General features: G+C 37.4%; 2 protein-coding genes across 4 annotated transcripts in view; one reads left to right on the top strand and one right to left on the bottom strand.

Moving 5' to 3' along the window:
- Nucleotides 1-23,857, bottom strand: part of LOC144987221 (uncharacterized) — a 223,153-nt gene that overhangs the window by 154,416 nt on the left and 44,880 nt on the right. The gene's annotated exons all lie outside the window — the stretch shown is intronic.
- LOC144986855 (uncharacterized) overlaps nt 1-23,857 on the top strand; it is a 265,622-nt gene that overhangs the window by 236,167 nt on the left and 5,598 nt on the right. For both annotated transcript variants that reach the window (XM_078935342.1, XM_078935331.1), the window contains exon 2: nt 15,767-16,144. In XM_078935342.1, the coding sequence (XP_078791468.1) occupies nt 15,767-16,144 (378 nt within the window). The remainder of the gene's footprint in view (nt 1-15,766; nt 16,145-23,857) is intronic.

Here is a 23,857-nt window from a genome sequence, read left to right as displayed (position 1 = left end):
ATAAAAGGAGGTGATGGCCTGGATTATGGTGAAATATTAAACTACAGTGTCTCAAACATTGCATCTTTGTCAGAAAAAGACGATTGGACTTTGTCAAAATGTAAAATATTTGGGATTTCAAACATATATAACTCTAAATTTCTACAGTAAAAGTGTCTGGAAATATTAGTATGTGTAGTCAACATAGTCCTGAAGAGAATAAAAGGAGCTGATGGCCTGGATTATGGCGAAATATTAAACTACAGTGTCTCAAACATTGCATCTTTGTCAGAAAAAGACGATTGGACTTTGTCAAAATGTAAAATATTTGGGATTTCAAACATGTATAACTCAAAATTTCTACAGTAAAAGTGTCTGGAAATACTAGTATGTGTATTCAACATAGTCCTGAAGAGAATAAAAGGAGCTGATGGCCTGGATTATGGCGGAATATTAAACTACAGTGTCTCAAACATTGCATCTTTGTCAGAAAAAGACGATTGGACTTTGTCAAAATGTAAAATATTCTGGATTTCAAACATGTATAACTCTAAATTTCTACAGTAAAAGTGTCTGGAAATATTAGTATCTGTAGTCAACATAGTCCTGAAGAGAATAAAAGGAGCTGATGGCCTGGATTATGGCGGAATATTAAACTACAGTGTCTCAAACATTGCATCTTTGTCAGAAAAAGACGATTGGACTTTGTCAAAATGTAAAATATTTGGGATTTCAAACATGAATAACTCTAAATTTCTACAGTAAAAGTGTCTGGAAATATTAGTATGTGTATTCAACATAGTCCTGGAGAGAATAAACGGAGCTGATGGCCTGGATTATGGTGAAATATTAAACTACAGTGTCTCAAACATTGCATCTTTGTCAGAAAAAGACGATTGGACTTTGTCAAAATGTAAAATATTTGGGATTTCAAACATGTATAACTCAAAATTTCTACAGTAAAAGTGTCTGGAAATACTAGTATGTGTATTCAACATAGTCCTGAAGAGAATAAAAGGAGCTGATGGCCTGGATTATGGCGGAATATTAAACTACAGTGTCTCAAACATTGCATCTTTGTCAGAAAAAGACGATTGGACTTTGTCAAAATGTAAAATATTTGGGATTTCAAACATGTATAACTCAAAATTTCTACAGTAAAAGTGTCTGGAAATACTAGTATGTGTATTCAACATAGTCCTGAAGAGAATAAAAGGAGCTGATGGCCTGGATTATGGCGGAATATTAAACTACAGTGTCTCAAACATTGCATCTTTGTCAGAAAAAGACGATTGGACTTTGTCAAAATGTAAAATATTCTGGATTTCAAACATGTATAACTCTAAATTTCTACAGTAAAAGTGTCTGGAAATATTAGTATCTGTAGTCAACATAGTCCTGAAGAGAATAAAAGGAGCTGATGGCCTGGATTATGGCGGAATATTAAACTACAGTGTCTCAAACATTGCATCTTTGTCAGAAAAAGACGATTGGACTTTGTCAAAATGTAAAATATTTGGGATTTCAAACATGAATAACTCTAAATTTCTACAGTAAAAGTGTCTGGAAATATTAGTATGTGTATTCAACATAGTCCTGGAGAGAATAAACGGAGCTGATGGCCTGGATTATGGTGAAATATTAAACTACAGTGTCTCAAACATTGCATCTTTGTCAGAAAAAGACGATTGGACTTTGTCAAAATGTAAAATATTTGGGATTTCAAACATGTATAACTCTAAATTTCTACAGTAAAAGTGTCTGGAAATATTAGTATCTGTAGTCAACATAGTCCTGAAGAGAATAAAAGGAGCTGATGGCCTGGATTATGGCGGAATATTAAACTACAGTGTCTCAAACATTGCATCTTTGTCAGAAAAAGACGATTGGACTTTGTCAAAATGTAAAATATTCTGGATTTCAAACATGAATAACTCAAAATTTCTACAGTAAAAGTGTCTGGAAATATTAGTATGTGTAGTCAACATAGTCCTGAAGAGAATAAAAGGAGCTGATGGCCTGCATTATGGCGAAATATTAAACTACAGTGTCTCAAACATTGCATCTTTGTCAGAAAAAGACGATTAGACTTTGTCAAAATGTAAAATATTTGGGATTTCAAACATGAATAACTCTAAATTTCTACAGTAAAAGTGTCTGGAAATATTAGTATGTGTATTCAACATAGTCCTGGAGAGAATAAAAGGAGGTGATGGCCTGGATTATGGTGAAATATTAAACTACAGTGTCTCAAACATTGCATCTTTGTCAGAAAAAGACGATTGGACTTTGTCAAAATGTAAAATATTTGGGATTTCAAACATATATAACTCTAAATTTCTACAGTAAAAGTGTCTGGAAATATTAGTATGTGTAGTCAACATAGTCCTGAAGAGAATAAATGGAGTTGATGGCCTGGATTATGGCAACATTTTAAACTACAGTGTCTCAAACATTGCATCTTTGTAAGAAAAAGACGATTGGACTTTGTTAAAATGTAAAATATTTGGGATTTTAAACATGAATAACTAAATTTCTACAGTAAAAGTGTCTGGAAATATTAGTATGTGTAGTCAACATAGTCCTGAAGAGAATAAAAGGAGCTGATGGCCTGGATTATGGTGAAATATTAAACTACAGTGTCTCAAACATTGCATCTTTGTCAGAAAAAGACGATTGGACTTTGTCAAAATGTAAAATATTTGGGATTTCAAACATGTATAACTCAAAATTTCTACAGTAAAAGTGTCTGGAAATACTAGTATGTGTATTCAACATAGTCCTGAAGAGAATAAAAGGAGCTGATGGCCTGGATTATGGCGGAATATTAAACTACAGTGTCTCAAACATTGCATCTTTGTCAGAAAAAGACGATTGGACTTTGTCAAAATGTAAAATATTCTGGATTTCAAACATGTATAACTCTAAATTTCTACAGTAAAAGTGTCTGGAAATATTAGTATCTGTAGTCAACATAGTCCTGAAGAGAATAAAAGGAGCTGATGGCCTGGATTATGGCGGAATATTAAACTACAGTGTCTCAAACATTGCATCTTTGTCAGAAAAAGACGATTGGACTTTGTCAAAATGTAAAATATTTGGGATTTCAAACATGAATAACTCTAAATTTCTACAGTAAAAGTGTCTGGAAATATTAGTATGTGTATTCAACATAGTCCTGGAGAGAATAAACGGAGCTGATGGCCTGGATTATGGTGAAATATTAAACTACAGTGTCTCAAACATTGCATCTTTGTCAGAAAAAGACGATTGGACTTTGTCAAAATGTAAAATATTTGGGATTTCAAACATGTATAACTCTAAATTTCTACAGTAAAAGTGTCTGGAAATATTAGTATCTGTAGTCAACATAGTCCTGAAGAGAATAAAAGGAGCTGATGGCCTGGATTATGGCGGAATATTAAACTACAGTGTCTCAAACATTGCATCTTTGTCAGAAAAAGACGATTGGACTTTGTCAAAATGTAAAATATTCTGGATTTCAAACATGAATAACTCAAAATTTCTACAGTAAAAGTGTCTGGAAATATTAGTATGTGTAGTCAACATAGTCCTGAAGAGAATAAAAGGAGCTGATGGCCTGCATTATGGCGAAATATTAAACTACAGTGTCTCAAACATTGCATCTTTGTCAGAAAAAGACGATTAGACTTTGTCAAAATGTAAAATATTTGGGATTTCAAACATGAATAACTCTAAATTTCTACAGTAAAAGTGTCTGGAAATATTAGTATGTGTATTCAACATAGTCCTGGAGAGAATAAAAGGAGGTGATGGCCTGGATTATGGTGAAATATTAAACTACAGTGTCTCAAACATTGCATCTTTGTCAGAAAAAGACGATTGGACTTTGTCAAAATGTAAAATATTTGGGATTTCAAACATATATAACTCTAAATTTCTACAGTAAAAGTGTCTGGAAATATTAGTATGTGTAGTCAACATAGTCCTGAAGAGAATAAAAGGAGCTGATGGCCTGGATTATGGCGAAATATTAAACTACAGTGTCTCAAACATTGCATCTTTGTCAGAAAAAGACGATTGGACTTTGTCAAAATGTAAAATATTTGGGATTTCAAACATGTATAACTCAAAATTTCTACAGTAAAAGTGTCTGGAAATACTAGTATGTGTATTCAACATAGTCCTGAAGAGAATAAAAGGAGCTGATGGCCTGGATTATGGCGGAATATTAAACTACAGTGTCTCAAACATTGCATCTTTGTCAGAAAAAGACGATTGGACTTTGTCAAAATGTAAAATATTCTGGATTTCAAACATGTATAACTCTAAATTTCTACAGTAAAAGTGTCTGGAAATATTAGTATCTGTAGTCAACATAGTCCTGAAGAGAATAAAAGGAGCTGATGGCCTGGATTATGGCGGAATATTAAACTACAGTGTCTCAAACATTGCATCTTTGTCAGAAAAAGACGATTGGACTTTGTCAAAATGTAAAATATTTGGGATTTCAAACATGAATAACTCTAAATTTCTACAGTAAAAGTGTCTGGAAATATTAGTATGTGTATTCAACATAGTCCTGGAGAGAATAAACGGAGCTGATGGCCTGGATTATGGTGAAATATTAAACTACAGTGTCTCAAACATTGCATCTTTGTCAGAAAAAGACGATTGGACTTTGTCAAAATGTAAAATATTTGGGATTTCAAACATGTATTACTCTAAATTTCTACAGTAAAAGTGTCTGGAAATATTAGTATCTGTAGTCAACATAGTCCTGAAGAGAATAAAAGGAGCTGATGGCCTGGATTATGGCGGAATATTAAACTACAGTGTCTCAAACATTGCATCTTTGTCAGAAAAAGACGATTGGACTTTGTCAAAATGTAAAATATTCTGGATTTCAAACATGAATAACTCAAAATTTCTACAGTAAAAGTGTCTGGAAATATTAGTATGTGTAGTCAACATAGTCCTGAAGAGAATAAAAGGAGCTGATGGCCTGCATTATGGCGAAATATTAAACTACAGTGTCTCAAACATTGCATCTTTGTCAGAAAAAGACGATTGGACTTTGTCAAAATGTAAAATATTTGGGATTTCAAACATGTATAACTCAAAATTTCTACAGTAAAAGTGTCTGGAAATACTAGTATGTGTATTCAACATAGTCCTGAAGAGAATAAAAGGAGCTGATGGCCTGGATTATGGCGGAATATTAAACTACAGTGTCTCAAACATTGCATCTTTGTCAGAAAAAGACGATTGGACTTTGTCAAAATGTAAAATATTCTGGATTTCAAACATGTATAACTCTAAATTTCTACAGTAAAAGTGTCTGGAAATATTAGTATCTGTAGTCAACATAGTCCTGAAGAGAATAAAAGGAGCTGATGGCCTGGATTATGGCGGAATATTAAACTACAGTGTCTCAAACATTGCATCTTTGTCAGAAAAAGACGATTGGACTTTGTCAAAATGTAAAATATTTGGGATTTCAAACATGAATAACTCTAAATTTCTACAGTAAAAGTGTCTGGAAATATTAGTATGTGTATTCAACATAGTCCTGGAGAGAATAAACGGAGCTGATGGCCTGGATTATGGTGAAATATTAAACTACAGTGTCTCAAACATTGCATCTTTGTCAGAAAAAGACGATTGGACTTTGTCAAAATGTAAAATATTTGGGATTTCAAACATGTATAACTCTAAATTTCTACAGTAAAAGTGTCTGGAAATATTAGTATCTGTAGTCAACATAGTCCTGAAGAGAATAAAAGGAGCTGATGGCCTGGATTATGGCGGAATATTAAACTACAGTGTCTCAAACATTGCATCTTTGTCAGAAAAAGACGATTGGACTTTGTCAAAATGTAAAATATTCTGGATTTCAAACATGAATAACTCAAAATTTCTACAGTAAAAGTGTCTGGAAATATTAGTATGTGTAGTCAACATAGTCCTGAAGAGAATAAAAGGAGCTGATGGCCTGCATTATGGCGAAATATTAAACTACAGTGTCTCAAACATTGCATCTTTGTCAGAAAAAGACGATTAGACTTTGTCAAAATGTAAAATATTTGGGATTTCAAACATGAATAACTCTAAATTTCTACAGTAAAAGTGTCTGGAAATATTAGTATGTGTATTCAACATAGTCCTGGAGAGAATAAAAGGAGGTGATGGCCTGGATTATGGTGAAATATTAAACTACAGTGTCTCAAACATTGCATCTTTGTCAGAAAAAGACGATTGGACTTTGTCAAAATGTAAAATATTTGGGATTTCAAACATATATAACTCTAAATTTCTACAGTAAAAGTGTCTGGAAATATTAGTATGTGTAGTCAACATAGTCCTGAAGAGAATAAAAGGAGCTGATGGCCTGGATTATGGCGAAATATTAAACTACAGTGTCTCAAACATTGCATCTTTGTCAGAAAAAGACGATTGGACTTTGTCAAAATGTAAAATATTTGGGATTTCAAACATGTATAACTCAAAATTTCTACAGTAAAAGTGTCTGGAAATACTAGTATGTGTATTCAACATAGTCCTGAAGAGAATAAAAGGAGCTGATGGCCTGGATTATGGCGGAATATTAAACTACAGTGTCTCAAACATTGCATCTTTGTCAGAAAAAGACGATTGGACTTTGTCAAAATGTAAAATATTCTGGATTTCAAACATGTATAACTCTAAATTTCTACAGTAAAAGTGTCTGGAAATATTAGTATCTGTAGTCAACATAGTCCTGAAGAGAATAAAAGGAGCTGATGGCCTGGATTATGGCGGAATATTAAACTACAGTGTCTCAAACATTGCATCTTTGTCAGAAAAAGACGATTGGACTTTGTCAAAATGTAAAATATTTGGGATTTCAAACATGAATAACTCTAAATTTCTACAGTAAAAGTGTCTGGAAATATTAGTATGTGTATTCAACATAGTCCTGGAGAGAATAAACGGAGCTGATGGCCTGGATTATGGTGAAATATTAAACTACAGTGTCTCAAACATTGCATCTTTGTCAGAAAAAGACGATTGGACTTTGTCAAAATGTAAAATATTTGGGATTTCAAACATGTATAACTCTAAATTTCTACAGTAAAAGTGTCTGGAAATATTAGTATCTGTAGTCAACATAGTCCTGAAGAGAATAAAAGGAGCTGATGGCCTGGATTATGGCGGAATATTAAACTACAGTGTCTCAAACATTGCATCTTTGTCAGAAAAAGACGATTGGACTTTGTCAAAATGTAAAATATTCTGGATTTCAAACATGAATAACTCAAAATTTCTACAGTAAAAGTGTCTGGAAATATTAGTATGTGTAGTCAACATAGTCCTGAAGAGAATAAAAGGAGCTGATGGCCTGCATTATGGCGAAATATTAAACTACAGTGTCTCAAACATTGCATCTTTGTCAGAAAAAGACGATTGGACTTTGTCAAAATGTAAAATATTTGGGATTTCAAACATGTATAACTCAAAATTTCTACAGTAAAAGTGTCTGGAAATACTAGTATGTGTATTCAACATAGTCCTGAAGAGAATAAAAGGAGCTGATGGCCTGGATTATGGCGGAATATTAAACTACAGTGTCTCAAACATTGCATCTTTGTCAGAAAAAGACGATTGGACTTTGTCAAAATGTAAAATATTCTGGATTTCAAACATGTATAACTCTAAATTTCTACAGTAAAAGTGTCTGGAAATATTAGTATCTGTAGTCAACATAGTCCTGAAGAGAATAAAAGGAGCTGATGGCCTGGATTATGGCGGAATATTAAACTACAGTGTCTCAAACATTGCATCTTTGTCAGAAAAAGACGATTGGACTTTGTCAAAATGTAAAATATTTGGGATTTCAAACATGAATAACTCTAAATTTCTACAGTAAAAGTGTCTGGAAATATTAGTATGTGTATTCAACATAGTCCTGGAGAGAATAAACGGAGCTGATGGCCTGGATTATGGTGAAATATTAAACTACAGTGTCTCAAACATTGCATCTTTGTCAGAAAAAGACGATTGGACTTTGTCAAAATGTAAAATATTTGGGATTTCAAACATGTATAACTCTAAATTTCTACAGTAAAAGTGTCTGGAAATATTAGTATCTGTAGTCAACATAGTCCTGAAGAGAATAAAAGGAGCTGATGGCCTGGATTATGGCGGAATATTAAACTACAGTGTCTCAAACATTGCATCTTTGTCAGAAAAAGACGATTGGACTTTGTCAAAATGTAAAATATTCTGGATTTCAAACATGAATAACTCTAAATTTCTACAGTAAAAGTGTCTGGAAATATTAGTATGTGTAGTCAACATAGTCCTGAAGAGAATAAAAGGAGCTGATGGCCTGCATTATGGCGAAATATTAAACTACAGTGTCTCAAACATTGCATCTTTGTCAGAAAAAGACGATTAGACTTTGTCAAAATGTAAAATATTTGGGATTTCAAACATGAATAACTCTAAATTTCTACAGTAAAAGTGTCTGGAAATATTAGTATGTGTATTCAACATAGTCCTGGAGAGAATAAAAGGAGGTGATGGCCTGGATTATGGTGAAATATTAAACTACAGTGTCTCAAACATTGCATCTTTGTCAGAAAAAGACGATTGGACTTTGTCAAAATGTAAAATATTTGGGATTTCAAACATATATAACTCTAAATTTCTACAGTAAAAGTGTCTGGAAATATTAGTATGTGTAGTCAACATAGTCCTGAAGAGAATAAAAGGAGCTGATGGCCTGGATTATGGCGAAATATTAAACTACAGTGTCTCAAACATTGCATCTTTGTCAGAAAAAGACGATTGGACTTTGTCAAAATGTAAAATATTTGGGATTTCAAACATGTATAACTCAAAATTTCTACAGTAAAAGTGTCTGGAAATACTAGTATGTGTATTCAACATAGTCCTGAAGAGAATAAAAGGAGCTGATGGCCTGGATTATGGCGGAATATTAAACTACAGTGTCTCAAACATTGCATCTTTGTCAGAAAAAGACGATTGGACTTTGTCAAAATGTAAAATATTCTGGATTTCAAACATGTATAACTCTAAATTTCTACAGTAAAAGTGTCTGGAAATATTAGTATCTGTAGTCAACATAGTCCTGAAGAGAATAAAAGGAGCTGATGGCCTGGATTATGGCGGAATATTAAACTACAGTGTCTCAAACATTGCATCTTTGTCAGAAAAAGACGATTGGACTTTGTCAAAATGTAAAATATTTGGGATTTCAAACATGAATAACTCTAAATTTCTACAGTAAAAGTGTCTGGAAATATTAGTATGTGTATTCAACATAGTCCTGGAGAGAATAAACGGAGCTGATGGCCTGGATTATGGTGAAATATTAAACTACAGTGTCTCAAACATTGCATCTTTGTCAGAAAAAGACGATTGGACTTTGTCAAAATGTAAAATATTTGGGATTTCAAACATGTATAACTCTAAATTTCTACAGTAAAAGTGTCTGGAAATATTAGTATCTGTAGTCAACATAGTCCTGAAGAGAATAAAAGGAGCTGATGGCCTGGATTATGGCGGAATATTAAACTACAGTGTCTCAAACATTGCATCTTTGTCAGAAAAAGACGATTGGACTTTGTCAAAATGTAAAATATTCTGGATTTCAAACATGAATAACTCAAAATTTCTACAGTAAAAGTGTCTGGAAATATTAGTATGTGTAGTCAACATAGTCCTGAAGAGAATAAAAGGAGCTGATGGCCTGCATTATGGCGAAATATTAAACTACAGTGTCTCAAACATTGCATCTTTGTCAGAAAAAGACGATTAGACTTTGTCAAAATGTAAAATATTTGGGATTTCAAACATGAATAACTCTAAATTTCTACAGTAAAAGTGTCTGGAAATATTAGTATGTGTATTCAACATAGTCCTGGAGAGAATAAAAGGAGGTGATGGCCTGGATTATGGTGAAATATTAAACTACAGTGTCTCAAACATTGCATCTTTGTCAGAAAAAGACGATTGGACTTTGTCAAAATGTAAAATATTCTGGATTTCAAACATGAATAACTCTAAATTTCTACAGTAAAAGTGTCTGGAAATATTAGTATGTGTAGTCAACATAGTCCTGAAGAGAATAAAAGGAGCTGATGGCCTGCATTATGGCGAAATATTAAACTACAGTGTCTCAAACATTGCATCTTTGTCAGAAAAAGACGATTAGACTTTGTCAAAATGTAAAATATTTGGGATTTCAAACATGAATAACTCTAAATTTCTACAGTAAAAGTGTCTGGAAATATTAGTATGTGTATTCAACATAGTCCTGGAGAGAATAAAAGGAGGTGATGGCCTGGATTATGGTGAAATATTAAACTACAGTGTCTCAAACATTGCATCTTTGTCAGAAAAAGACGATTGGACTTTGTCAAAATGTAAAATATTTGGGATTTCAAACATGTATAACTCAAAATTTCTACAGTAAAAGTGTCTGGAAATACTAGTATGTGTATAAGGAGCTGATGGCCTGGATTATGGCAACATTTTAAACTACAGTGTCTCAAACATTGCATCTCTCTCATAAGATGCTATGTTGTGACAAATCTCAAACAGTATTGACATTTAGATCAAGTCTCCTTTTTTATATTATAAAGTGTCTGTACTGATTCTGATAAATATTTTACATCGTAACATGTCCATGTGAAAACTTAAATTATATTTACTATTAACATAAATGAATGGGCTATATGGTTGGGAGTATACTTATTAACACCCAATTTTTTCTTAGCCTTTTATTTTAAAAAATTATTTTATTATTTGATAAGAGTAGCTAGTGTATTTTTTCTCTAAAAATTCATTTGACTTTTCACTGTTCTAAAATTCCTTTGAAAACCGGACTTTAGCCGTTGTTGCTCTGTTACCGTAAAGCTGAGAATGCGAGAGCAGTGAAAATTCAGGAGCGGCTCATTTGACACCGCAGTTCCGAATGACGGCTGGCTTGACCGCAGTAAAACGAGGGAGCAGTGTTGCCAGATAGTGGGACAGTTTTCGAGCCCAAAAGTAATCTGACAACCGACCGACAGACCACAAAACAAGCCCAACTTCTATGAACGAACCACCATTCGTGTTTTTATGTCTTTTCCAAGTCATTTGTGTTAAAGCGTTTAAAGTAACAGTCCTAACCAGGGCTCCAGACTAACTTTTTCACTAGGCGCACAGTGGCCCCCAACTGAAAATTTTAGGGGCACATACCGTAAATCAAGATTCTAACCAAATCTACTAATTTCCACTGTATTACTAATAAATACTTTAATAATAGATGCAGAAATTTCAATGTGTTCTTTCTAATTCAGTGTCACATTTTAATCTGCACTTTTGAAGATGCAACAACAAGTTAAACTGACAGCACCATCACTGTCATGACAGTACAAATATGAAACAAAATACCATACATTCAGAATAAAAAAAGGTTTTGTATGTAAATGTATGTAAACATTAGGGGATGGAAATTCATGTTGGCGACACCACACAGGTGCAGCCAAGATGCACAATAAGCGTGTTTGAGATCACCCAGATGGACTCAACGCTGCACAGATCACTTGGTGTGAGACATATATTTTTGTTTTTGCTCCAACATCACCTGTCAATCAAAACAAAAATATCACGAGAAAGGGGCGGAAGCAAGACCCCAACCTGAGCGAACGCAGCTGGAAATATAGTACTGAACTGACTGAAAGCTGCCCTACAGACTACAAAACAATGCATTGTGGGACATGCGTCCTGATGGGTTTTTTGTAGTTCAGGGATCAATTATAATAATTTAAAATACCAACTGATTAAAAAAAAAAGGCTACATACATTACAAAACGGGAGCAGTCTGCTGCCGTAACAGCCGTGCATGATGAGAACCGTGGTTTGCTTCGCGAGTTTGAGACCCCTGCTGTACACTCTGGCACTGGTACACTAGCTGTAGAAGAACGAATCAATAGTTCGCTTGCTCAAGCTCAGACTCACATATCAGGTTGGGATGATATTTGTCTCCGTTTCCTTCCCACAGATGTTTATGCGCACTCGATTATCTCTAGGCCCCTCCCCCTCCATGCATGTTAGCCACTTACAGTGACTTTCCCTATTCCTCTATCACGCATTGGCCGCCTCAGGCATCACTCAATGACACGCGAGTGTGTGTTCGCGTGTGCTCCAGTCTCACGAGTATTCGCGCAAGTTTGTGTGTCTGTCTGCGTGCGTGTGCGCTCGCGTCTCATTTATCATTTTATTGATCATTTCATGGAGCATTGACGTGCTCCTTCCACGTTTAATGTATAAAAAATACGGAGGGACAAAATTTACTGGTAGCACATTCTGCGACCAAAATTTGAGAGTGTGCAACTGAATTTTGTCTGGAGCCCTGCTAACATCTTATTGTGTTTCAAGCAGTGGCGGTTCTACACTAACTTACTCCCTGCGTGAGTAACACTTCCCCCAACACACACACACACAATTTGACAACATCCTTTTGTGTTCTCTATCCTTATTTCCCCATTTTACACAAAAATGCATGAATTTCACAAACTCCTATTACAGGGGGATCAAACTCAGTCACACAGGGGGTGAACAATACTGATCACACTAAAGCTAAACCTTTAAACTGAACTTTTTGAGCATAAATATGAATAAAAACAGGACCATTAATCCAGAATAACTCAAGTTATTCCCTTTCCTTATCATCAGAGTCCGTCTCTGCTATGCGGCTCCTAAGAACAGTGAAAGCAGACACCTCCGGCCAAGTTTAAGTCCTGCAGTCCCACAGTGTGGCGTAACTCCCCGGGTGCTGCGTCTCAGTTAAAGGAGCGGATGATGGACAGCTTTCATTGTCATCTGCTGGAAGTAGCAGTGCTGAGCCTCGAGTCGATCTTCCAACACAGGCCTTTCCTTTTCTGCGGAAACTCAGCTGCTGCTGCGTCTTCTTGTCTTGTTGGAGTTGGTTTTCCAGCATCCTCACTTGTGAACCATGGATTCATTATTTTAAATTCTCTGGCAGCAGCGGTTCGACAGATTCGGACTTCCTGCTTCAATAACTCTTCTGATCAACGTTCAAATGTGTCAGCAAGTATCTCAATCCTTTTATATTAACACAGAGAGTGAACCACAAATGCATTTCTGAAGAAAATAGATCGTTTTTTTGCCTTTTAATCAGAATACTTCGCTTTAAGCTGTGAATGCAGACATGCAGCAGCCGGCTGTCAAGGGAGCGTCAACAAAGTGCAACCTCTATGAACTGTGAAACACCACAGTGTAAAAATTAATAATCTCACAAATAAATTCATAAAATTATTATAAAGCATATTCTTGTTACAATACATATTTTGTAGGAAAGTCCATCTTCATTTTATCTTGTTGCATATACTTTTTTAAAATTTTAATAAATATGAATCATGACTAAAGTTATCAGTAACTTGACATGACCTTATTGTCATACTAAAATAAAGAATATGTGAATAGTCCCCCCTTTTTTTTTTAGGATTTTTTCATATTTACAAATGGATTCGATTTGGTCAAAAATCCTCAATAGCTCTGAAGATGCTAGAATTTTTTACATAGTATTTTTTGTAGTAGGAAAATAAGGTCATGATTAGTCAGGAAGTACAGGAAGTTTTGTGTCAGTAACTACAGCATCTTCAACGCTATTGAGCATTTTTGACCAAATCTGATCAATATTTATATATGAAAAATTCCTAACAATAAACAACGTCAATTTTGACATAATCTTTATTGCAGTAGGACAATAAGGTCAGGATTAGTCAGTACAGGAGGTTTGGTGACAGAAGCTTTAGTATTTTCAGAGCTATTGAGCATTTATGTTATGATTCATATCTCTATTAAATTTTAAAAACTATAAGCAATAAAATAGAGATTGACTTTCTAACAAAATTCAGTATAATAATAATAATGTAGCATGACTATGCTGACGAGTCTTCATTAGTTCTTATAAATATAGACATGTAATCGCTTTTTAAAAGTTTAGTACTGATTTTTACAGAATGTGTTTAACAGAGGTTGCACTTTGTTGACGGTCCCTTGGCAGCCGACTCGCTGCTCTGTTTGCATTCACAGCTTGAAACGAACAATTCTGATTAAAAGGCAATAAAAACGATCTTTTTTATTTAAAAATGCTTTTGTAGTTCACTCTCTGTGTTAATACAAAATGAGTGAGATACTTGCTGACACATTTGAACGTTGATCAGAGGAGTTCTTGAAGCAGGAAGTCCGAATCCCGGAAGATCTAGTTAAACCGAACTGTAGCTGCTCTATTCCCGTGTTCCTCCTCAGTTAGGATTGCGCCAGCACGGTTGTAAAGTTCACTCACGCAGTTCCTAAATATGCCCGCTTAGTTGTCTTTACGCCCTTTCATTTTATGGCAGATATGTAATTCCATAGGTTAATCTCCATAAAAGAAACAACTGGTTTTTAATAATGTCTGATTGAAAGACATAATCTATTTCAGACTTTTTTCACTTAAACCATCCGCTTTCCCTGAAATCCTGGATTTCTGATAGTTATTATGTCTATCAATAACTGTCAAAAAAACGAAGGGACGAAGGACCTCTGGTAACATTCCTTTTTGCACGGGGGGTGCAGTAGTCTGCGGCGAGCTACTCATGGTCCTCTCCGTCTCGAACAGAGGTTGACAGCGGTTGTCCCAGATGCTGGACAGCTTAGTGTAACCCTGGTGAAATTCTGCGCTATCCCTTTAAATGACATTCTACGCTGTCGCTCCTTATAGAAATTCTGGACTGTCACTTTAAATTTGCCGGTTCCCTTCCCTTGTGTAAATACCGCAAGACCCAGGGTGACGTGGCTTTCATTTTTCAAGGCATGTCAAAGCACCAACAGGTGTGGATTCATGGGAGAGCTGAGCTGTGTACCCCTGCTGCAAATTGCCATTTATTAGCTGAAGCCAGGTTTTGAATCAGCACGGTTGAGCAAAACGTGAACTGGTGAGTGCAGCCATGATTGAAGCAGCTGGCCCGTGCACCAGCTTAAATGAATTCTATTTGGTAAAAAGGTAGGATCTTTCTATCCCCCTTGTCATCCAACAAAACAGCTGGAGTGCTTCTTTCTTTCCCTCCCAAAAAATGACAAGAAAAAACCTCTTTCATAGGGCCTATCCTAATGCCTTAAGAACTATAAAGACAAGACAGAAAACATCCTCTGGACTAAACTCTTTTTTTTTATATATTTTGTATTCACTGTACATTGTAGATACATTCAAATTAGCAACTTAAGTCTTGTCGGTGGTTTTTAAACATTCACGTTCCTCCACGAGTAGAAGCGTCCTAGCCCAAGTTAAATTAACTCAAATTGTAAATTCTATGTAAATGTAGTCATGCATACACTGAGTCCAGGGGACAGTCCAGGAGGGTATTCCAGGAAGCATGTTTAAACTAGCCTGACTTTAAGCCTGAACTCTGGCTGAAATCCGCCTGAACTTGCTTACTCGGGTATGTCGGTTCCAAAAGACCGGATATGAGTTGGCGTAATTACGCCTGACCCTTTGTGCAGGACCCTTGTGTTGTCTGACCAGTCCAGTTTGTTATTGATGTTAACACCAAGGTACCTTTACACAAACACCCTCTTGATGTCCAGTCCCTGGATTACCACTGGTGGAGACTGTGAAGCCTTTCTCCAGAAGTTCACCACCATCTCCTTGGTTTTGGTGGCATTGATGTGAAGTTGATTGAGTTCACACCGATGTAAAGTCCTTTTAAAGTATAAAGGGATTCTTTCTGTGGTTTTGTCCTTGCAGTTCTCCCCCAGCACTATGTGACTGAAGAGGAACCACAAGCACCACAGATTAAAGAAGAACAGGAAAAACCAGAACCTCAACAGATTAAAGAGGAACCAGGGGAACTCTGCATCAGTCAGGATGAAGATCAGCTTGATCTGAAGCAGGAGACTGATACCTTGATGGAGATTCCTACTTATGAGGAAGATGAGAACAGTGAAGCAGATCTAAACAATCAGCAGAGCTTTAATGTAACTGATGGTCATGATGAAGAAGGAAACCAACATGAAGAATCAACATCAACTACAGATGAAGAGACAGACCCACAGCACAGAGATCAGAGGAAGAGGAGGGACAGAAGTCATGTCCAAAGTGTGGACAGCTCTCACATGTCAGCAGGTCAGTGTGACTCTGATCTTCATCTCCACACTATCGGTATGTTCACTTCAACAACGGTTCTATCTTGAGCTTCAAGCTCTCCAAACATGCAGTCCATCAACAGCATGTCCTGGAAGAGTCTCTTCTGTCCCTTCCAGTTGAAAAGGCGGCCGCCTGTCTGGGGCTGCCCGTTGGGCTGGCTGGGTGTGGTGGGGAGAGTGCTCTATTGGTCGGGCTGAGGTTTGCACTCTCTACTGAGGCTTGCGCCCCTCTGCTCTCTGGCGTTGGGGGCTAACTGTAGGGTGACAAATGTGGTTGCCTGGCAGGTGGTCTTTCTCTATCTGCAGTACTGTGCGGGTGTTGGGAGGTCCCGGCTGCCGCTGCTGCTGCGGTGGGGGCCTTGGTGGGGGGGCAGCTGGGTTCTCTCCCTCTTTTTGCATTCCATCATCCACCCCAGAAGAACATAAACACTCACTCGAGCACAGGTGCTATCTCACCTTTGCACAAATAGTTTGCGTGACTGAATGAAATGTTTAACATGTATTAATATGCGTGTGTGAATTTAAGTGGTAGTATGTCCATGTAGACTTGTTTGTGTGTGAACACTTTTGGAGCCAACAGGTGTGTTTGTAACGTTGAACATTGAACATTGTGTCGACAGGCCCCGCCCATTTTAGATTTTTCATGCATCTGTCAGTTGTAATTCTAAAGCTCCAGCAACTTGTTGCTTTTTAATGCTTCATGATCTTACCCTCGCTACTACAATCAGCCCTCTACCCTTCCCCTCTGCCCCCCCTTCTCTTCTTTCTTCCTTTTACTTTTCCGTCTGGTCCAACAAAAAATATTTGCAAATATTATTAACATGAATAAAGTTTAGCTGAAATTACAAAAGTTTTTTTTTAAATATACATCTGTTGTATCATAAGATTCATTACCCCTGTTGTAAAAGTAAAACATGTCCAACACAAAAGGCTTTCAGCTCTCATCTGTTTGCTTAGCTGTTGGACAGGACAAGTTAAAAAAAAGACGAGGTTCTTAGTCAGGTACAGGAGCACGGATGAGCCAACTGTAATCTGGAAGCACCCCCGGAGGGGAGTGGGAAAGGGGGACAGTACAGGAGTGTGTGTGTGGGTGTGCGCGTGTGCATATATATGTGTGTGTGTGTGGGTGTATATGTATGTGTGTGTATATATATATATACACACACACACACCGCTGATCTGACCTGAACGGTTCTGCTATCTGTACTGGAGGAGTCGCTTTTTTTGTGTCCCACAAAATATACACATTATCTGCCATTTTTAACTCATCAAGTCAGTCAATTTTCCTTTAATTAATGATGATGTTAACTTCGCTGTTTTCGCTGAAAAGGAGAGGTCTGTCTGGCTATTTGTGTGCACGGGGGACGGTACAGACAGTACGCGCCTCCCGCACACACAAAAGGCAAGGCAGCACACACACAGACAGTGGTGATCTCGTAGGGGACACGTGAGCGCCCCCTAAAAAACATCCTTTATTCCCCTATAGACTAAGAACACCTATTTCCGTGTAAAATTAATGAAGTTTGCGTCCTGTCACCTTGCTGCTACGATGACCGCATGTTGCGCTGTCTGTGAACACGCTGCAGATAAAAGGCAGGGGGCAGACGTGAGCTTTCTACCTTTCAACGAACAGGTAGAAAGGCGGGCCACAGACTCACCGCTTATGGTTCCAGACCCGCAACAAACTAACAGCTGCTTCATAAAACTAACCACTAATTATATTCTTTATCCTTAACATAATATAATTTATTGGTTTTACTGGATTTAAAGAAAAATAAAGAAACAGAAAGGAGTCTGTATCAAAGCAAATTTGTTTCCATCACTTAACTTAACTCTGGGTGTCTGACAGACAGAAAAGTTTATTCAAGGTTGTGGAAAAAGAACAAAAGATCAAAGGAAATATCACGCTTATAAAGAATAAAAATAATTACTCTAAATAATTAAATCAATGTTCTGTCTGGAACTTTCTCATAAAGTAAAATGTTTTGATAAAAAAACAATGTTGTTGAAAAATGCTGAAATGAAACACTTTTCTTAATGTATTTATTTTTCGTCCTCATAAAGTATCGATAAGAGTACTGTTAAAATACCGGATCGATAAACAGTATCAATAAGAGTAGTAGTACCGTTAAAACCTTAACGATACCTACTCTGCACAAGACAACAGGAAAACTGCAGCCAGGGGGAGCTTGTTTTGTTGTTATGAGACATGAACTACTTCATTTTGACTTGAAATGGATACCAAACAGAAACTCTGAGCCATGTTGCAGTCAGCAACATATAAAAACAAGGATTGTGGTGCTTTTAGCGACTCAGATAAATATGAGTGAAGCATGGCAGCGGCTAATAGGCTAATGCGCTTAGCATTGGCTAAAATGCTATCGGCAAAGCGGGCTAAAGTTCTGAAGAAACTCCCAGCTATAGATTTTAGTTTAGGGACCTGATGGATCAGAGAGATGTGTACAATGCTCTGGAAAAAGGCTGACATCGTGGCGAGGAGAGTTAGTTTACTTCAGTGTGTGAGAAGCGTGGCTGCAATGGTGCAGCAGAGGCAGAGCAGACTGATATGTAAACAAAGCACCTTCTTTTTCAAATTAAAGCAACTTTCCTTCGTTCTGTCATGCTGCCTCATCATCACACTTTATTGTTTCTGGAAAGAATCAGTGTGTGTCCCCCACCCTTTATTTTTAAAGCACCATTCAGGCTCCTGCACCGTTTGGAGAAGCTACATTAAGCAATATTCAAATTAAACAGCATTTTATTTACCTAATAGAAATGTATTGATCAAGGCACATTTATTCTTTGTTTTTCTTACAATGAAATATATTTTGTTGTGGAAATCAGACAATGTTGAGGGGGGCTGCTCTCCTGGTTGGGCTGGGGCGGCGCTCTCTTCCCCTCCGTGCCTCCCTGCTCTCTGGCTCTGGGGGCCTTGCGGCGGTCCTGCTGGCCCTGGCCTGGGTGGCGGTCTTGGTCGCCCGGGGGGCGGTTGTTCCCTGCCTGTTCCCGTGTGGCGTTGGGGGGATTCTGGCTGCCGCTGCTGCGGCGGGGGTCTTGGGGTGGGGATGGCTGGGCACTCTCCCTCCCTCTTTTCACGTTCCACCATCCATTTTAGAAGAACATAAACACTCACCTGAGCACAGGTGTTAGCTCACCTTTGCATTAACAGTTTGCATGATTGAATGACTGAAATATTTCACACTAGTTGGTTTTAAGGCATAAGTATGCGTGTGAACACTATCTGTTTTGTGTACATGTCGACAGGTGGACATTTTTGCAGCTAACAGGTGTGTTGATAACATTTCAGTGTGTGTGTGGACAGGCCCCGCCCTTTTTGTACTGCATTTGAACCTTACCGTAATGATAAACAACCAGTAAACTTGTTGCTTTATGCTGCTTCATGGTCTCATCCCCCCTCCCCTCCCATTATCACTCTCCTACCCCCCTCTCTCTCTAACATCCCTCCCTTTTTTCTTCCCTTCTTTCCTTTTCCGTCCGGTCTAACACCCAAAATTTTCAAACATGGTTGAAATTAATAAAGTTTGGCCTCAATTACAAAAGGGGTTTATTCAGTCATACCTTTGGTTTGTCTGAAGATTAATAACCCCTATTGTTAAAGTAAAATATGTCCAACACAAGAGGCCCTCAGCTCTCATCTGCCTGCCCAGCTGTTGGACAGGACAAGTTAAAAAAGAAAAATTTAAAGCACCATTCAGGCTCATGAACCGTTTGGAGAAGCTACATTAAGCAATATTGAAAATAAACAGCATTTTATTTCCCTAATAGAAATGTATTGATCAAGGCACATTTATTCTTTGTTTTTCTTACAATGAAATATATTTTGTTGTGGAAATCAGACAATGTTGACTATTCCCTTTCTATATTTTATCTTATCAAAATAAAAGCACTATGAATTTGCTTTTGCAAACGCAACTTATATATGAGATACAGTTGCAGTGCTTAACATTATGATCATTAAATAAACTGAATTTGACTATTTTATTACAGTGGAAGACATTAAAATTCGGGTAGTTTTATTTAAAGTCATATTTAAAGAAAAAAGAAAATATGTTTTGGTGAAATTTCGGGATATGCTTCCCTTGATATCGTATCGCGGGAAGCCTATCGGGATACTTATCGCCAAATTCTTGCCAATACACACCCCTACTATATACATGTACCGTTTTGTACCTTTTGTACCGTTTCAGTTTTTCAGTTTGTTTATTTTTCTCCCCTAAATGTATTAACTTTGCCCCGAGGCGGAACTAATGTTGCTCGTGGTATTCCGCAGAGACCCTCAATGGTTTCTGCACCTGCGCGCCTGTAGGAGGATTGGGGGGGGGTAGCCATGTGCAGCGTAAGAGTGTGTGTGTGTGTGAGCGCGCGTTCAGTTAGCGTAGCACAGTTATTCAAAGTTTTTTAGGTTAAAATCGCTGAATTTGAGTGTCTCGCGATCACAGATGGAGCGGAAACTCTGGGTGAGGCTCTGGAGCGCTGTGGCTAATGTCTGACTATGGGGCTCAATGTTAAGAGACGTGCGGTCATAATGCTGCTGTACGCCCACATGAAAAGCAGGGGGCAGATGTGAGATTACACCTGCTTTGTATCTACACTGCTGCCGTAGAAACAGACTAAGATTGTCTTTCTCTATTGAGAGGAGAAACTCAAATAATCTAGAGGAAAATAAGGAAAACCTTTCCACCAGATCATAGAGCTTTTTGTGGAGAAGGATCAACACATGGCCTCAAAAAGTAAGGCCAAACACGTTTTTAATGTTTGTTTTTTATAAATAACATTGGAGTAAGTGGTTAAAATGTAAGTAAAATAATTTATTTTATTTTTTATGATCATTTTTACAGACAACATTTAGTAATACTGATTAAGCACCAGAATTTGAAGTTGGAAATATCCCAGAAATAGTTACTGAGAGTTAAATGTGTGCTGAACACATCTGTAATATACATTAATTTGTTTACAGTACATATGAATAATTTATAAACAATAGGAGTGTTCTATCCATGTCTGTAAAATAAATATTCTCTGTAGGACAAAACTTTTCTTGTGTGTATTTTATAAGCTATTGTAGCTGCTGTTGGATAAATGGTGAAATATTCAGTTCAGCAAAACACACAATAAATAACAATAATATAATAGCTCAAAAAATAGCAGTTCATATCAGGCAGATTTAACGGCCGCACCGAACCGAAACGTATCGAACCGAGCCCTAAGAGACTCTGTGTCAAACCAAAATGAGATTTTAGCGTATCGTTACACCCTTAATGTATGTGTGTGTGTGTGTGTGTGTGTGTGTGTGTGTGTGTGTGTGTGTGTGTGTGTGTGTATATATATATATATATATACATATATATATATATATATATATATATATATATATATATATATATATATATATATATATATATATATATATATATATATATATATATATATATATATATATATATATATATATATATATATATATATATATATATATATATGAGGTGGTTTCTCCTCCAAGCTCGGGTCCTCTACCAGAGGCCTGGGAGCTTGAGGGTCCTGCGCAGTATCTTAGCTGTTCCTAGCACTGCGCTTTTCTGGACTGAGAGGTCTGAGGTCTTTCCAGGTATCTGTTGTAGCCACTCCTCCAGCTTGGGGGTTACTGCCCCGAGTGCTCCAATTACCACTGTCACCTTCACTTTCCAGGCTTTCTCCAGTTCTTCTCTGAGTCCCTGGTATTTCTCCAGTTTCTCATGTTCCTTCTTCCTGATGTTCCCATCGCTTGGCACTGCCACATCCACCACAACGGCTTTCCTCTGTTCTTTATCCACCACTACAATGTCTGGTTGGTTCGCCATTACCATCCTATCAGTCTGGATCTGGAAATCCCACAGGATCTTTGCCCTCTCATTCTCTACGACCTTCGGAGGTGTTTCCCATTTTGACCTTGGGGTTTCCAGTTCATATTCTGCACACATGTTCCTGTATATTATTCCAGCCACTTGATTGTGGCGCTCCATGTATGCTTTACCTGCCAGCATCTTACATCCTGCAGTTATGTGCTGGATTGTTTCAGGGGCCTCTTTGCACAGCCTACACCTTTGGTCTTGTCTGGTGTGGTAGATCTGAGCCTCTATTGCTCTGGTGCTCAGAGCTTGTTCCTGGGCTGCCAGGATGAGTGCCTCAGTGCTGTCCTGTAGGCCAGCCCTCTCTAGCCATTGGTAGGACTTCTTGATATCACCCACTTCAGTTATGGTCCGGTGGTACATCCCATGCAGGGGTTTATATTAGGGCTGTCAAATGATTAAAATTTTTAATCAAATTAATCAGAATTTTCAGTGGATTAATCAGGATTAATCACTTTTTGCAATTACACCTGAATCCTAAATCCTAACTATTTTTTTTTCCTGAAATGCATACCAAAAGATAAATAATAGGACACAGATACATAATTTTCATATTATGTTTATTAACACAGCCAAATAATTGTGGTTTAAATCAAGCTGAAACAGACTACACACCATAACGTTGTTTTGGAATGTCCCATTGCTTCCTCTTTGACATCACCTTTCAAATCTACTGAGCCGCCTTATCTTTCAGCCAGTTGCTGAGGCAAACTAACTTTTTTACGTTTTCTGAGAGTAAAGCAGACCTTTTTTTGTTCACAATGTGACCTGCAACTGAGAAAAGCCGTTCACAGGGAACAGTGGTTGCAGGAGTGGCCAGATATTTGTGAGCTAGTGTGGCCTGCTTCTCATGGGCTCCTGAATGAGATGCCCACCACCTCAAGGGGCAGTCCTCCAATTTAATGGTGGGCTCTGCTCAGTACGTCTGTATGGCAGGTTGGACCTCGTCCTCGTCTGACTCTGAATCTGAGCCCATTTGCAGAAGGCTTATTTTCTTCCTGGGTGGCCCATCATCATGTGTCTGTGAAGACTTTGTGGGTGATTCTTGTTGCAGCATCCCTTCAAGTGTGGTCCACACTGCTTCCCTGTCTTTCTTGGGCAGGCATTTCAAGTCTTTAAAACGAGGATCCAAAACTGTAGCAATCTGGAGCCATGCATTGTTGAGCTGTTCCTGACGGGATGCTAGGTCCTCCTTGAACTTGGTCTTGAATCTCACCACATATGCAGGGTCCTCATCACAGGCTTCCATCTTGAGACGCAAGTGGCAGAGAGAAGGGAGTACCACAGAACAGGAGACATAGGCCTCTCCACCCAGAAGCTCAGTTACATACCTATGCACATGCACACAGAGACAGTGTATTATTGTGTTATTATAGTGTATCTGGGAGGCCAAAAAAAACACGATTTAGTTATTTTTGAAATCGCCCGTAACAAAAAATTTGAATTAATTCATTTGATCAATTTATCGCCCAGGCCTAATTTATGGTTTTGATTTCAGTCACTTTTTTTCAAGACATGATTATCAATGCAGGGCTCCAGACTAACATTTTTCACTAGTAGCACTGTGGCCCCTAACTGAAAATTTTAGGGGCACAACCAGAAAATTTAGGGGCACGTAAATCAACATGCTAACCAAATCTACTAATTTCCACTGTATTACTAATAAAAAATACTTTAATAATAGATGCAGAAATTACAATGTGCTGTTCCAAATTCAGTGTCACATTTCATTCTGCACTCTTGAAGATGCAACAACAAGTTAAACTGACAGCACCATCACTGTCATG

Source organism: Oryzias latipes, chromosome 2, assembly GCF_053564925.1.
Source record: "Oryzias latipes strain Hd-rR chromosome 2, Olatipes_Hd-rR_3.1".
Lineage (NCBI taxonomy): Eukaryota > Metazoa > Chordata > Actinopteri > Beloniformes > Adrianichthyidae > Oryzias > Oryzias latipes.
The sequence above is the reverse complement of the archived record's forward strand: the minus strand, read 5'-3'. Positions and strand labels throughout refer to the sequence as shown.